This window comes from Simochromis diagramma, unplaced genomic scaffold, assembly GCF_900408965.1.
Source record: "Simochromis diagramma unplaced genomic scaffold, fSimDia1.1 OVJJ01000816.1, whole genome shotgun sequence".
Lineage (NCBI taxonomy): Eukaryota > Metazoa > Chordata > Actinopteri > Cichliformes > Cichlidae > Simochromis > Simochromis diagramma.
The window spans coordinates 1,976,306-1,993,242 of NW_024386908.1; the positions used below are offsets into that span (position 1 = coordinate 1,976,306).

At 40.7% G+C, this 16,937-nt stretch overlaps 1 protein-coding gene across 2 annotated transcripts in view; it reads left to right on the top strand.

Moving 5' to 3' along the window:
• Positions 1 to 345: 345 nt before the first annotated feature.
• The window catches only part of etv6 (ETS variant transcription factor 6), a 28,929-nt gene continuing 12,337 nt past the window's right edge, over positions 346 to 16,937 (top strand). Inside the window, exons 1-2 of one of the 2 annotated variants that reach the window (XM_040035005.1) lie at positions 346 to 763; positions 4,442 to 4,571. In XM_040035005.1, coding sequence (XP_039890939.1) covers positions 734 to 763; positions 4,442 to 4,571 — 160 coding nt within the window. In that variant the 5' untranslated portion in view covers positions 346 to 733. The remainder of the gene's footprint in view (positions 764 to 4,441; positions 4,572 to 16,937) is intronic. The other variant, XM_040035006.1, reaches the window with a different exon arrangement.

Below are 16,937 nucleotides of genomic sequence, written 5' to 3' on the forward strand. Positions count from 1 at the left end.
AAGGGATTTAAAAAGTATGAGTTAAGCAGAAGTGATTTTACAGTAAATGTGAACTAATTCATCTCATATTAAATCCATGTATTCCTTCTAGGCTCACTCGCATTTTTGCGTCTGCCTAATTAAAGCGTGAGGCTTTAGCATGTTGTGTAACCGCATTTGCCTTAAGCTTTGATTTAAAATAAAAGGCAAATTAAAAAAAAACAACAAGTCTGTCTTTTTAGCCTCTTCGCCTGCAGTTGTGTGTGTACCAACGCGACCTGCCTGCGATTTCCTGCTTTGGGTTTCCCTTTAAAAGGGGGCAAGGCTCAATGCTGGGAATTCACGTCATTTCGCCGTTTTACACACGTCCAGATCAATGAGAGAGAGAGAGTGAGAGAAAGCGAGAGAGAGAGAGTGGTGTCCGCCGAGCTCTCTCTCTCTCTTCGGTCTCGCTCTTCCAGGAAGGGATTATTAACCAGCGCGCTGCCGACATGTGAAGGGAAAACACACGCAGACAAAAGAAGTTTTCACGCCGACGACCACGCTATGGACCCGGCCAGCAAATAAAGGAAGGAGGAGGAAGAAAAAAAAAGGGAAAAGAAGCGGGCTACATGAAAAAAACAACTTCTCCCACAAACACAAGCCGAGCAGTCGGGCTGCCGCTCGCGCTGCAGCTGTGCGGGTTTCTATAAGAAAGGAAAGAAGATAAAGAACAGCGCGCGACGGAAAAGTGGAGAGAAGTTGACTGGAGATAATGTCTGAATCCTCCTCCGCTGCGAACAAGGTAACACCGTCCGCTCACCCTCCCCTTTTAACGCGCTCCCTCGTTTGTCTTCAGGAGACAATTTCAACTGTTTGGTTTGAGTCTCCGCTGCGTGTGATAAGAGCCGCCAGGGTTGTATCACCTCCCGCAGACTGCTGTACAGCGCCATTCAGTTTGTTTTGCTAGTCATCTGTTGCTCGCGGCTCCACGCTCTGAGTTCGCCTCCACTCTGCTCATGATTGGAAGAAGTCGTGACTGTGTGACTTACCGACGACCCCCCCCCCAAAAAAGTAAGCAGAGATCGGGGGGCGAACGAGTTGCAACCTGCATGTATCTGTAGCATCAGTAAAAAAAAAAGCTTTCCCCCCTTTAACTATATGAGCTGAAGGTGGGTGTTAGGACTGCATCTGAAGCAGGATTTAATGGATAAGCAAACGCTTGTTCTAGAGCTGAACTGAACTATTCATCTAAAGACAGTGTACGGTGGAGGGGGAATGGTTGATTTTTCCTCCCTTTCTCAACGACGAGGAATTAATCAAAAACAGATACATAAAAAAGGCAAAGGCTGCATTAGAGGTGCATGCATCATTATGCAACATGATTCAATGCAAATCAATTTTTTTTCTGATAGCAACTGTTTGCAGGCAAATGCAGGCATTCAATAAAGTGCACCAGTTGTGACATTTTAGGCAGATACAGATACCAATACCGATATTTTATATATTTATTGAAAAAGTGTTTTTTATTCCCTGGGATAAGAAGAGACATATTTATAAAAAGCGACTTATATGTCTTAAAGGCCTTCACACAAATTTGGAACAGTTATTGTATCGACAAACACACAGCTAGCTAACTGCAAACAACAAACCGATACCGATGCTAGGCCAGTGTTTACTCTGTTTTTGTTTGTGTGTTTTGTGTTGTTTTTATTTATCCTTTTTAAAAAGGATATAAAATTAAAGGAATAAAATTATTGTCTGAAAAAATTAGATACCAACCGATTTATCTGTTGGCCTATACTGGGCTAAGTTAGCTATTTGCTGGTCTATTGGAATTCGCATTAAAAGCAGCTGATTTAAAAGAAAAATTGAAGCTGTGTCCGCACTGGAAGTGATTTGCTTATTGCGCATAGCTTTAAAGCTGGCGCTTGGTTACTTGTGGACATTTCAGGTTCCAGTTTTCTAGGTAAGCGTTTAATGCATTCACTACCAGGTTATAAGTCACTCCTGGTATTCTGTGTTCTCACTGATAGTTACTTTTACTGGTCGCCTAAAAGTTGAGCTTATATTCATTCTGCAGCTTGTACACAGCTTAAAGATGAGAAACGTGTTGTGAGTGTTGACATTTTGTAGTGTGACCTCTAGAGGGCACACTGCATTTTTAAAAATCTTTAAATCGCCAAATATCGCTATTGATTCAAAAGAAATAAGGGAACTATAAAGACTTTGGCTAAATGTCTGACGACAGCATAATAATGTGAAAACTGATGATAAAAGTAAATGTCATTGACTGCCATCAGTTTTGGTGAATGCGGCCAATATCAGCTGATATATCAGTGCGTCTCTAATATTTTGGCTTTTGTAGCCGGTGGTCATACTAGGTGTAAACAGCTTAAACCCACTTTGTGCTTTCCAAGAGCATGTTGTGATCTGTGTGATCCATCGATTAATCATTAATGAAGATGATACACGGTTGCAGCATGAGGACAAGGAGACAATATTGATCAGCAGAGACTGAATGCTAAAAATAGCCGATTAACCTGCAACAATTTTTTGATCCGATTATTGTTTTTGTCACACTAAAACTGGCTTTGTGCTTTTATTTTTGGACATTAGTCAAAAATCCAAGTCTATCACTGTAACTGGGACATGTAATAATAGAAATATTATTTGAGGTGCCAAGGTCAGACTGAAATAGCTCAAAGCAATGCGCACTGTCCAGTAACTGAAAACGAAAAACAATGTTTTGTCTGTGAGGGATGTCTGCTCATTACTGAGTCTGATGTCAGGGCACGATTGCCGAGGAATGATCAGAACTTCCCTCTGAGAACTTTTACCGTCAGAGCGAGAGAGGACGACTCCCCCTCACCTTCGGCTCTGTCGCAAATCACTTTCCGTTGGTCCCAGAGGTCGCGTTTTCACAGACCCAGGCAAAGCTGTGTGAAGACGCAGGCAGCTGAATTTTTAGACAGCTGAATGTCAAGAGAAAGGCCTTCTGCCTCTGAGACGAGGAAATAGAAGACTGGAAGATTATTGCTGGGGTTCCACAGGAAATTCCTGGTACATGTAGTTGTTATGCAGGTCTCGAAGTAGCTGGGTGGTGACAACAGGTTGGAAGGTGAAACGGCGAGAAAAACAAAAACAAAAAAAAACTAACTAAAAAACCCCCTGAGCTTCATTTCCTCAAGAAACCAAGGTGGAATCATGCTTTGCAGGAAAGGAAACCAGTCAACAGAAAATTACAGTTAACTGGAAAACCTCATACTTTTAGCCTGCGTTCGATGCACGCCATAAACAGTAGCAGGGCTGAGTGTCTTAAAACGTCAGAGCATCGTGGAGAATACAGCTGCTTTAACCGTTTAATGTTGCACAGTGGTATTAATACAATCAAAGCAGTGTGATTTACAGAGTTCAAACCTTGTAGATTTCTCATAAAAATGCACAAAATCTTTACATTCAAGCAGCAGAAACCAGTGAAAAACTCCCATTGTTGCCTGACTATTGACTGAGAAATTCTTAGGCGATAGTTCATGTTATTCAGATCTTTGAAAGTCTCACCTATGTACTGACTAACCATGAAAAGGATTTTTGTGTTGAAAGGAAATAAGACATCATTTTGTTATTATGTCATTAAGCTTTTGCAAACCACAGTGAACCATCTGAAAGAAAACAAAGCAAATACACAGAATTCGCTTGCACGTCCATACAAGGACGTTGACTAACAATTGTGTTAATTATGTCCTGATTATTATCTAAAGATATTTATGTGTAGAGTGTCTAAATTCCCAGAAATCACTGAAAAGGATTGTTTCCTTGCAAACAGCGAAAACTCCAAATGCATGATGTTAAAGTCATGCATTTCAACATAACTTTATTGCTCTACCGTGTTGATATGATTCATTCTTTTCTAGATTAGTCCAGCAATGAAAGTAATGCTCGCATTTTGACTCATCAAGTAAAAATGAAAACCAGAAATGCTGTTTATACTGGACAATTTCAAGATGATGCTTTTAAAATCCAAAAAGCTGTCATTGTTCAAATATGTGCCGTTTTTAACTGTTTCTGAATCTTTAATCCATGAAAAACCACATAGATTAGTCAGTTTGTCTTTAAATAGAAAACATGATTTCTGATGTAAATCCACTGTGGTCGTTGACAACCAAGAGCAGGAGAGTCTGTGGTCAACATCTTTTTCCGTCAGTGTATTGCTTAGTTTAGGACCTTAACTCAGTCCAGTGCAACACATGTCCTAAAGCATGCATGGCATTCTGGGTATTTGGATGTCCAGAAAGTGACTTCACAGCTCAACTGGCCAGAGCATCAGTTTATCAGGCGCACAGTCTCCTCTGTGTACCGAGGCTAGCCGTTAGTGTGGGTGCACGGCGAGGTGAGGCGAGTCGGCGTGGTGCTGTTTGGGTTCAGGGCCGGTGCATCGCAGAGCTTTGTGAGCCATGCTTTGTGTCTCTGTGTCTATTCATAGCAGGAGAGGAGCTCTTTCAGTCCTTCCGCGAACCCGCTGCCAAACTCTACTTCCTCCCCCGTCCATGCTCCCGCCGCGAGGCCAGCCAGCCGAATGGAGGACGAGCCTGCCAGGCTGCCTGCGCACCTGCGTGAGTCACACTCTCTTGCTTACACACACACACACACACAAAAGGATGACCAGTCACTCCCACATGCATCGATCAGCCGGTCATTTGAACAGGACAGATTGATTTTTGTCAGTGTTTTTGGTATCTTGCTCTGGAAATGTTTCCGCTTGGTCCTAAGTGATGATCTGGGAAACCAGATCTGAAGTTGTCCTCATAATTTGTTCAAAAATCCCTTGTCAAGGTGAGCTTTTTTCTCTCTCTCTCTCCTGCTGACACAGTTTTAACTTCTGGAGGTGATGGCATCGGAGAGTTTAGGTCAGCAAGCAGAAGTAATGGACTATCAAAGTGAGGACATGAATAAATAAAAATAGTTAAAACTCATCACATCCAGTCAGGGCAGCACACTCGCTATTATCACTGCATGAGTGCTGAGCTGGTCATGCTGTGTCTCTTAGCTGGGAGGCGTTGAAGCAGATCTGGGGTCAGGCTTTTAATAACACATGCTTCCACTGGAGCACAGCTGACTGACCTTCTGCACTGCAATAACAGCTACAGACAATATGGACCAGAGAACATACAAGGAACCATGTTTAAATTAAATCTGTTCACAAGATCCTTACTTTACATGTTCCCTGGTCATTGAATTAGAGGAGTTCTTAAACATCTTTAAACGCAACATCCAAATAAGTCCTTGGTCACCAAGTGGCTTAAGGATAAAGTGTTTACTAATATGAAAACATTTAGTTATTTAATTATCTTAAAAAACTGTGCACGCTCACAGGTGGCCAATCTACTACTTTAAAATGAGGAGATTAGACATATAAGACATCTCTGTAAAGGGATTACAAACCTTTGGTTAGCTAGCTTTATAGATGGTATGCTGGATGTCAGGAAGTTTTCCTGTGTTAGCAAGTAAGATAAGTAACACTAGCTAACATTATATCACAGGGGGCAGTTAGCCAGCTAGTCTTTCACGTTCAAGTTAGCTTTGTTGCATTTATGCCAATACTTAGCCGATCTCTGAGTTGTACAAGATACACAATGTTCAGTTATTAATAATGATGTTATCATTATTGATTTGGCCGATGCTAGTTCTCCCGCAGTGTATGAGCACGTGTGCAAAAGGTGTCATTCAATAACTTAAAATGAGGTTGTTGAAAGAAAACTTCTGTAACTTAACTTTGCTAGCTCTATAGTTATGTTATGTTTCTATACCCTGCAGCTTGTTGTGTGTAATGTTGGCAAACTTACATTTCTTATAATTTTGATTATTGCTAATCAAAATAGGCAGCATAGAAGGTTTTTGGTACCAGAACATTCTGTTTCTGCTTCTGTTTGTATCCAGCAGTATTGATCAGCCGTATCAGAGCGTGCTTTGGCTGCAAAGGCAGAAATGCTAATCTAAAAAAACAGTTTCTTTAATCTGATCATCATTTATCTCATCGTAGAATATAAACAGTTTCTTGTCACAAAATTGTAAGTCTTAGTCTGAATATGAGTTAAACAGTAAGCCCTGAAACACTGGCTGTAGCAGAGCAGAGCAGACTGGGAACTAATCTAAAAAGAATAACTTGGACTACATCATTCGGTTGTAGCAATTAAGCTTCCAGACTGCGAGTATGCAGGATACAGTCCTGAAACTCTAAAGGTGTGTTTCTGAGGTGACGGTGGGTCCGGTTTGAGCCACAGTACTAACGTGCTGACAGCCACTGCAGATGGCTCTCGTGGTCTCTGGACACCCTTTATCAGCATTTATCACTGTATCACTGAATGGTGAGGAAAGGTTATTTTGACACAAATAGAAAACGGATATCAGAACATTTTGACATGGACATGTCGTGCAGTATCGTGGATGACTCAGTCACAATTCAAAACAGGAAAAGCAGGATTCTGTTATTTGAAAAAAAGTTTTTCTCTTCAGTTTTTTTTCTGATTGTGAGACTTTGCCTTTATTGTGACGCTTTAAATGTAAAGTAGACTGAATGTGAACGTATTTGTGAGATATGAGTCAGGCGGCTTTTTTGTGGAAGCATTAATTTTTAAAAAATCATCTGGGTGTCTTTCCTTCTCTGTTCGTATCAGTTGAAACCAGTTGAAGAGCTTCCATCTACCTTTCATGGTCAGCATTGACGCAACGCAGCCTAGTCTTTCCAGAGCCGTGACGTGAAGGGCAAGGTGAAAGTGACTAGCCGGCTTTAGTTGAACCAGCAAAGGAGAAAGTCTGATGAAATATATTTGGGAACAACTTGGTGAAGCAACTGGGTGACATTCACAGTTTTACTGGACTAGAGTTTGGTTGCATCTGCTCATTCATTGCTTACCCAATCATAGAGGGGGCGGGGTTGGAGCTGTGCCAAGAGATAGGCTAACAGTTCAAAGACTAACCCTGAATTGCTTCATTGGTGCACATGTCAATATTTAACCAGTTAGTTTTTCTCTAGCCGGTGTGAAGTTCAGGACTCTTGGCGGGGCGTTAGGCTGGGTGTCAGGCTGAAGCTGGATGAGATGCACAGGAAATTCCCTCAGCCCACTTCCTCTTTTGTATTGTTGCAGAAAAAGGAAGAACGCTCAACAGGTCCGCATTGGGTTTCCTGTCGAGTAAACTGATGGGTCACTTCACATCCGCAGACATGTGGAAGTCGAACTCTGTTTTAATCAGATGTCAAGCACAGTTGCTCACGCAGACTCAGACATCTGCAGGTCGTCTTTCATTTTTTCTTCTGCAGTGTTTAGTTTATGTCTGCTGCTAAAGGGGATCCACTCTCCTCTCTCAGACAGCCAGCCACACGTCTTTGTCACGGCTCACAAGGTCTAAAACACCTCTGCTCGTCCTTTCTCTTCCTTGCTATATAAACACACGTGCTGGAAAACAAGTCATCCATTAACCCCCGCACTCAGAGGGAGATTTATTCTGACGGTGGGGGGAGGAGGGGTGAAGAGGGAAGGAAGAGCGAGAAGAAGAAGGAGGAGGAGGAGGAGGAGGAGAGAGCGGAGGAGGAGAGGGGAAAAAAAGACAGAAAGAAAAAGAATGAGGGAGGAAATTGCAGTGTGGGCAGAAATCCGCCTTCTCCATTTCCTGGGGAGGAAGTGGATTAGATCGGGGAGAGTTGCAGCCTGCTCCTCACACTAAAGAATGCTACTAGGCTCAATTTTTAACCCTTTCTGTCAGACATCACTGCAGTACACTGTAAACTCTAACACAGTGTGTTTAAATCGTTACCAAATGCAGTATGTTAAAACATCGTCTATGTCAGTGAATGAATTTTATTCATTATGAAGACATTTTTGGGCCAAAAACGTCAAGTTGTAACTACATGGTGGCATAATATAAAAAGAAATTTATGTAAAGACACAAAACACATCTGGAGTAAAACGAACTAAAAAAAGGGATTAAAAAAAAAAAAAAAAAAAGCAATTAATATTTACTGAAGATGCACTCATCTTTGGATTTTAAAGTCTGCACAACATGACATGTTTTGTGACATCATACAAAGCAGTCAGGTTTAGTTTTGAAATGCTAACAGGTTTGATGTGATAAAATATGTGAATAAGCAGAATTTAAATGTAGAAAATAAAAACTATGAAAACAAAATATTTGAAAATATTTAAAGTCAAAACACTTTTGAAGCTTCTTTCAGTTGGTAGGTTTGACCTAATCATAGCTTGTATATAAAAGATAGATGTGGCTATCATGATGTCATTCCTTGTTATTTGAACCACTACTTTGAAACTTAAATAGTCTTTTTTGCACCTTTGAGTGACCATATATAGATAAAAGCCTGCAGTACTGCTATTATCTAATGCTAGTAAGCTTAATTAGCAAGTCATAGGCTAATTAATGCTAAAAGTCACTCCAATAAATAAATCCACTCATTAAAACTAAAACACAAAGTTTCTGGACCGGCTGCTGGTATTGCACAGCAAGCTGTGTGATATCATATATTTCATTTAAAAGAAGTGAAAGAAGATTACTCATGGAGACAAAAAAACCCTAAATTTTTTATATTAAGCCATAGACATTATTATTATTGAATTATTTACTCTCTTAATTTTGTATATTTCAATTGGTGCTGTACAAACACTGACTCGTATTTGAAGCCAGTCTCAAGTGACCTTTAGAATAACTGCCATTGTGATACACACACATAGTCTTTGACCAAGCTTAAAGGTGCTTTTCATTGGTTTTCTTGCTGATAATTAGATGAGAAAATCAGACCTCTCATGTCCATCTTTTCAATATACAACTTTAGCTAGGAGCTAATTAGCTTAACTTAACGCTGTAAACAGAGGAAAAGTAGTTTGTTTAGATCTAAAAGTTAACAAAATCTATTTATCAGCAACTCTAAACCTCGCTAATCAACACGCTCCATCTTGTTTGTGGTAGTAGCTTCCTGATTTATGCAAAGGTTGCCTGGTAACCACTTGTTGGCAACATGATTTCTGGAAGTTATTATACCCACCTAGCTGCCAATAAAACTCCAACCTGTGTTTTTTGCGAACAAGGATGTGACTGAGCTGGTAGGTGTTTTTGTTGCCACGGACAAAATTAAGCTAGCTGTTTCCCCCATATTTCGAGTTTTTATGCTATGCTAAGATAATCTTCTACCTTTAGCTTTGAAAATGCCACACGGACATGAGAATTATACCAGTACAAAGTGTGTGATTTTCAAACCATGAAACCGTTACAATATTCCTTTTGTGGTGTTTGTGAGTTTTTTATTTTATTTTTGAAGACTTTACACACAACAACACATTACGCCTACAGGAGCTGCTTAGATTTTGAAACCCATGCCATGAAGCTCCCAGTGCACATTGTTTGTGCTGATGTTCATTTCAGAGGAAGTTTGGAGCTCTGTAGTTATTTAATCAGCAAAGCTTTGACAACTTTTATGCACCATGTGCTTCAGTACCCAGTGACCCAGGTGTATAACTTTGGTCTGGTACCTTATTGCTGTGGTTGCTAAATCCACTATAACACTGCAGTACCACTTTCACCTGCTCCTGGAATATCTAGGAGGGGAGAAGTTTCATGAACTGACTTGTTACAGCGGGGTATCCTATTACAATGCCATGCTGAAATTCATGACGCACCCTTTCACTAATATTAGTAAAGGCAGATTGATTCGCTAGGTGCTTGATTTTGTACACCTGTGGACAAGGGACTAAAACATCTGGATTTTAAAGATTATGAGGTGTGACCCAATACTTTTACCCATATCGCATATCCTATATAGTGGCATTAGTTATAAGGAAAAAAGTTATACTGTGTACATTTCAAATCTTATCTCTAGTCTTTGCTTTTATGGAAAAAACTGGGTGAATTTGTTTATCAAAAGCCCAGCTAAAGCTTGAATAATTAACAGTGAAGTTATAACATACGAACACAAAGTTCTATGCTTTTTGAGTTGTACTTCCTGGTCTTTGATGTATTTTTCATATTTCTTCCATTCCTGGTGATCTTTGCCGTTGCTCCCTATGTCTATTCCAAATTGTCGTCCAATCAGCATTTGACCAGTGCATAACATCACTGAACAACGCTCAGTACTGCACGGAAACACGTTTGCGTTGGTTGAAACCCTGCTACAGTTTTTCAGTAAATGGTTGAAAGAGACATGCTTTGTTGGAGCATGTGTCAATTAAATGCTTGGACTTTGCTTTGAGAAGACATAAATTGACTCGATTCTTTTTTGGCTTTAAAACAAGCCATTAAAGGAATAATGCAGCAGTATTAGTCTGTCAGTAGACAAATGTGCAGCTTTAAACAGCTAGCGGAGGAGTGCTGTCAACCATCCATGTCCTTTTGTTTTCTTTAGTTTGTGTGAAAGGCAAGACGAGTTGTAAAAGCACACACACACACACACACACACACACACACACACACACACACACACACACACATAATGAATCCATGCAGATGCTAACTGATGAACTAAATTTGTTTGGTTTTTAATTCAATCGCAACCCAGGCAGTATTGGCCAACATGGCGCCTACATACTCTGAGAATGACGCAAATGAGGGTCTAGTCACTGAGATAACAGTGAATTATTTAAAGGTCTGTGACACACGCCGATTATTTTTATTTATTTATTTTATTTTTTACAACAAACACTAAATACAAAAGAACTCTGGCTGCGACAGTAGAAATATCTTCCCCGATGATTAAAAAAAACCCTCTATGTCCATGGAAACAAGACTGGCTGGTTTCCTTGGTGTGTGTGTGTGTGTGTGTGTGTGTGTGTGTGTGTGTGTGTGTGTGTGTGTGTGTGTGTGTGTGTGTGTGTGTGTGTGTGTGTGTGTGTGTGTGTGTGCTCGTGCTCACAGCTGGGTTTGCACTATGCATGCTTGTAAGAGTGGGTGGATGAGTGTGAGTGAATCTTGTGTCTTTGTGCAAAGCTTGCCAGAGGTAGTGTAGGTGTATACTGTGTGTGTGTGTGTGTGTGTGAGGGGGGGGGGGGCGCGTGTGTATGACTAAGTGTATGTGTTTGTGTGTGTTACCATGCATGACTGCAATCCCCCACAAGCTTCCTTTGGTCTCTCTCTCACTTTGTGGTATATTACCCATTTTACTGCTGTGGGGAAATTGGTGTCACAAAGTGTGTGTGTGTCTGCGTGTGCGTGCATGTGTGTTTGGTCTTTCTGAGGGGAAATTTCCTGCCCCTGGAAGCAGCTCTTGTCCTCAGGAATTTCCTGAGTGGGCAGACGGCGCTTCCTGAATAAATGTTGTTGTTGATGGTGTGTGTGTGTGTGTGTGTGTGTGTGTGTGTGTGTGTGTGTGTGTGTCTATGTGCGTGTTTTAACTCCTCTCTTTTCTTTTCTGAAAGGGAAACTGTTTTCACATGCCAGCGAGTGAGCTGAGCGCAGCCCCCTGCTCTTCATGTCCGCGACACACTGCACATGGCGTTTCTAACAAGGCGATGGTGGTGGTGGGCTTTCTTTACTCGAAACATCACGAACACACACGTTTTACACACCGATTGTGTGTTAATCTCAGCTGCAAATAGCCCACGTGACTCGAATGCATTTCCTCTGGATAAATGTCCAGTTAATGAAATTCCTTCCATGTGCTTTTATTAACGCTGTGTTTGGGAGATACTTCCTGCCAAACAGGACGTGATTGGGCTCTTTTGAAATGTTGAGCATGGCCATGACCTATTGACCTTGATGACTTATGATTTTTAAAAGGAAACTTTGCAGAGTTGATATTTAAAAAAAAAAAAAATAAAAGATTATATATATTTTTTTTAATACAGACTAGTTTAGCTTATTTCCTTTATTCACCTGGATCCCAATTTTATTATACTGCACCTTAGTGGCATTTCATCCCGTCAGCTCTTCCCTAACAGCCGGCTTGCTGAGCATTGCTGGTTTTTGATACCATTAAGTTCAAGGAGCAGGTTTCTTATTGTCAGAAGAACAATTTTGGAGTCATTTTTGACCCAAAATGTATTTGACCCTTGTATTATTAGCATCTAAGTATTACTAATAGGTGAAAATAGTTCAAATCTTTTACCACATGTGACTAGACTGGGGCAAGGTGTTTATAAGAATTTTGTACTTAAACTTTGGAATTATTAAATTTTGGAACAAAAGTAATGGAAACTGTCGATTTAAAAAAAAATAAAAAAATTACCACCAAACAATTCCTGGAACAATTCCAGGGTTTTCTTGGCTCAAAATGTGTTTTTGAGGCGTGATTATACACCTACACATGATGGGTCTGCAAAGACTTCTTGCAACTTTTATTGAAAATAACTCCGTCGTCTCGTTGCTGTTTGGTCGAAGCCGCAGGGATCCAGCGGAGATGCAGCAAAGTTGTGCAAAAGAGACGCAGGTTTGCGATCCCTGATTCACATGCTTGTTCAGAGAGGGCATATGTCTGTATAGGTTCTCAGTTATCATGGTAGTCTTAATACACTTTTTTTGGAGTTGACATTTCATGTCTCAGCAAAAAGGCTAAGAGGTGAGCTGTCTCCAAAAAACTTCCATTGGCCTTCTTTTCTAGCTCTTAACACTTCAGACAGGACCTTGTCCCTGGGGTTGAGCAGACTCCAAGGCTACAGTATTGAGTCTTATAATGGCCCCTCATGTAGTGAGTTGGCCCCTATAAACATAACCAGGCTCCTAGAAACTCAGCCATTGCTCTGTTATGTTTGTCACAAAGAAGAAAAGCATGCACACACCTACCAGGGAACACCCGCGTGGACATATATGCACCTTGCTCGAGGACAATAAACGCTTTCCCCCACCTTTGTGTAGTGTTGGCACAGGTTTCCTGCTTTTTGTGTTTTACCAGTACTTACAAAAAAAAAACAAAAAACACAGCGGAGGATGGAAGCAGCAATAAACCCTAATGATTCGACAGATTTCAACTGTCACTAAAACTCATTAAGCTTTGCAGTGTGGAAAAAGACAAATTGCTCCAGATTAAATCAGTCAACATTAACGGTCACACAAAATGTAATCTGTGACTGGCCCTGTGTAGTTTGAGCTTTAACTCTCTGTCATTACTGAAACTGCTTTCAGGAGCGACAGACTTGATGCAAACGACTCTGAGGTTTCGCAAATAGACACTGTCTCATTTTAAAAGAAGAAGGTATGCACTTTGCATTAGATATGATGACATGGATAAATCCTGCCCTCCCATTCTCCACATGCAAAGAAGAACAGGAGTAGTGTGCTTACAGGGTGTGTATGTGTGTCAGACAAGCATGAGCCTTTTGATTTAGTTAACAAACGTCTTTGAAGCTCCTGCATTTTCAAAAAAAAAAGAAAAGAAAAGAAGGGAGAGGGGAGGGAAAAAATTGGCTTCTGAACAAAAGGAAGAGTGGCAGTTGACGCTGAATTCAGGAACTAGCCTACAAGAGCCGGCTTGCTCCTGTGCTTAACAACAAACTATCAAAAACAGGCCGTGCTACTTCCTGGCCATAAAAAGTTTAAGTGTGATTGATGATCTGTTTTATGTTTGTTTTGACTGGATGAAGTCCAGTTTTGCTGGACGGGGACAGGCTTGTGCATGCCGGAGGAGGAAGCAGAGGATGAATATGAGAGGTGGTGGGGGTTGGTTCTCCTGGCTGAAAAGTAAAAGTGTGTGTGTGTGTGTGTGTGTGTGTGTGTGTTCGTTTGGAGGTGGATTTTTCCCTGCCGCACCCACCTGACAGGGAATTGATGTACGGTGCAGAAAGTGAGGGGGTGATGCAGTGTGTGTGTGTGTGTGTGTGTGTGTGTGTGTGTGTGTGTGTGTGTGTGTGTGTGTGTGTGTGTGTGTGTGTGTGTGTGTGTGTGTGTGTGTGTGAGAGAGAGGAGTAACTGAGAAAACGTGTCACTTCTATCCACATGTCCCTGAGTCAGGGTGTCAGGAGGTCACAACTAACCCGCCTCCTCCTTCCTCCTTCCTCCTCCTCCACTGTCTGGAGAAAGAAAACCTTTCCTCCATTGAGATAGCAAAACCAATATCCGCCTACTTCTGCTTTGAGAGAAAAGACAAACATTTACTGAAGAACTGAGTGACTAAGGAGCTCTGAGTTTAAGAGCGAAGTCCCAGCCTTACTGATGCGGTTGTATGTTCTTTTGTTGTTTATTTAGTTATAGTTCATCCAGGTCAGGCCAAGCTGAAATTCTCAGTCTGAGAAGTGTGTGTATCAGTTGTGTATTTTTGTATATATCTAGACTGTTGAAAGTCTGGAGTTTCTGACAGAAAATAATATCTGACCTGACTTTCAGATCCTACGATGACTCAAAATATAGCATGTAAGCAATTTGGTTCCAGTTTTACAAATGAAGAGAAAGGAAACAGGTCCCTCCAAAATGTGATGACGCTCGAACATGACTAAACACATTCAGTCAGCAGCTGTTTGTTAATTGTTTGGAATGAATGCATAAAACTTTTTAGAAAACCTTGGATCAATAAATAGCAACAGTTTTTTTTTTTTTTTTTTTTCCTTTTTTTTTTTTCCATTCTCTTTTATTTTTCCTCTAATGGAAATTTTAAGTGAAACTGATTCTGGCATTCTCATACAGAGACTTGTATCTAGCAACCAAACTAGAAACGGGGAACACAAAATGTAACACAATAATGCTTCAAATTGAATTTAATTGTCCAAATAAAATAACAAAGTGCTTGAAAATGCTAAACTTATGCAATGGATTTTCCTAAATGTGTTGTTGTTCTGTTCTATACAGTCATACCATGAATTTAACTACAGCATGTTTGTGTGTGAATGGTATTGCAATTTGTGTCCTATTTGGCGTAAGTTGTAACATTGTAATGTTTTACAATGTTACAAAAAAAATTGCAATAAGCTCATTAATTTCTCTTGCAGTGGTAGATTGAAACAAAGTAAAGCTAGCTCTCGCTGATCTGGTGCTCTAACACAGTACTTCTCCTCAGTAGGCTTTGGGCCAGTACTATAAAGCTGTAGTATTAAGTTTGACAAAGTTAAATTCAAATTTTAAGTAGAACTCTTCACAGTGGCAACACCCTTAACTCCGGGCAACAGCATGGTTGTATTTACAGTCAGTCGCAGAAAGTTAATAGTGGTACGCTACTATTCAGAGGTTTTACACTATAAGTAAATAGTAGTTATGTTGAAGCCATGGTGCTTGAGAAAGCTTGCTAACAAAACAACAGCCATTAATGACAAAATGATAATCCTTTAAAAGACAGCTTAAGTGGCACAGCTGTGTGACAGGGGTAACAATCTGAAGCTTTTTCTTTTTAGCTAGTCAAGAAGAAAAAAAGAGACTGTTGTCAAAGTTTTTAGCCAGGTGAGAAATCCATAAGCAGGAGAGGCAGAAGTGTGAGCGACGGTGAGACGCACACAGCTGATCTGTGATTCTGGACGGGACCTTTTAGCTTCGCAGCAGGACGGACCTCATTAACTCGTCTGGCTGAGAGGGGAAGCTGAGGGCTTCTGTACCGCAACAACGAAACAAGATACCAGTGATCTCATCCTCCTCTTCCCTTCATTCATCCCAAGCGCTCGTGAGTTGCCTTGGCAACTTGTGAGCTCCGTGTGTGTATGTGTGCGTAGTGAACATTAGCGGGGGCCTGAGAAACCACTGAGTGAAAATTATGTGTCATCAGAGAGGATTAGGAGCCCACGGTTTAGTCGAGGGTTTGAGATCCTGCTGCTGTCGTGCTTGAGGGTTTTACTCAGTGTAAACGCAAGCATACGCTCTCATGAAGACTGTTAACCTGAGATGCAGTCGGCAAAGGCAGGCCAGCGACAAGGGGGGCTGGAATTGATTTTCTTCCCGCAACAAATCTGTTAAAGATTCTCTGACAGAAAACAACCAAAAAGGACAAATTTATCGTCTCCAGATAGCGCGTGAAAGTATCGAAGGAACAGAATTTCAGGTTCAAAGCAGCTCTCTCCATTGCCATCCATTTTCCTTTCCACCTCTAAGTAAGCGAAGGATGTTTGTGTCTTAGCGTTTCCTGTCCTGTTTAGAATCAGTTCCTGTCTACATTACACGGATATGAGATGCAAAACAAGATCCTGAAAATGAAACTTGAATGTGACTCAGAAATTATCCATGTTGAAAAAACATCAAAGTGTTCTTTTGTCAATTCAATAAGCATAGAAGACAGAAACACGAGAGACAATGATGACTGTGAATGATCTGCAGCTCGGAGAAGCTTTGGAAAACTAAACCAGAAACTGGTACAGTTAAAAACCTCTCCAGTAAGACTCGATTAATGAATTGTTTGGCTCATATAAAATCCCTGCTTTGGTTATGTGAGCATTAATTTGGCAGGACCACCTTTCATTCATGTCCCAATTTTCTTATAAAGTCGGCTCGGCCTGTACTGCTCTGTTTAATACTGCTATGATACTTCTTGCCTTCTCTTTGATATACATAAGTCTTACTGTGAATTGACAACAGCTTTCATTAGTTACCTGGCCCCATTTGTGTAATCCATCAGAATCAAATAACTTGTGTTGAATGAAATCCTGACTCTATGACATGGATAATATCCCCCATAAAACCTAATGGGCATCTAAATAGGAAGTGATGACCTCAGAAATAATATGTAAATGTGGAACCAGTAGTACTTGACATCTAGGCTTTGGCTTCATCCCCAAAGGGTGGAGAACCTTTCACAGTCAGCTTGCTGAAGAGATGGCGTTGCAGCTTTAGATGTATGTTGCAGTGAGGGAATGCTGTTTGACACAGACTGGCTGTAGCTTGTTTGATTTACTTCATTTTGGTTACCTTCACAGTGGCACATATTTGGTGTTTCATACACTTTGCTGCTTTAGTTTGTATTATTTCTTATACATTTTTATGATATAGGTTGATTGGTGTCAGAGACATTTATTGGCAAATAAACCTATGTATCCAGTATATATGGTTTTCAGTTTGTAGGCTTCTGCTCATCCTTT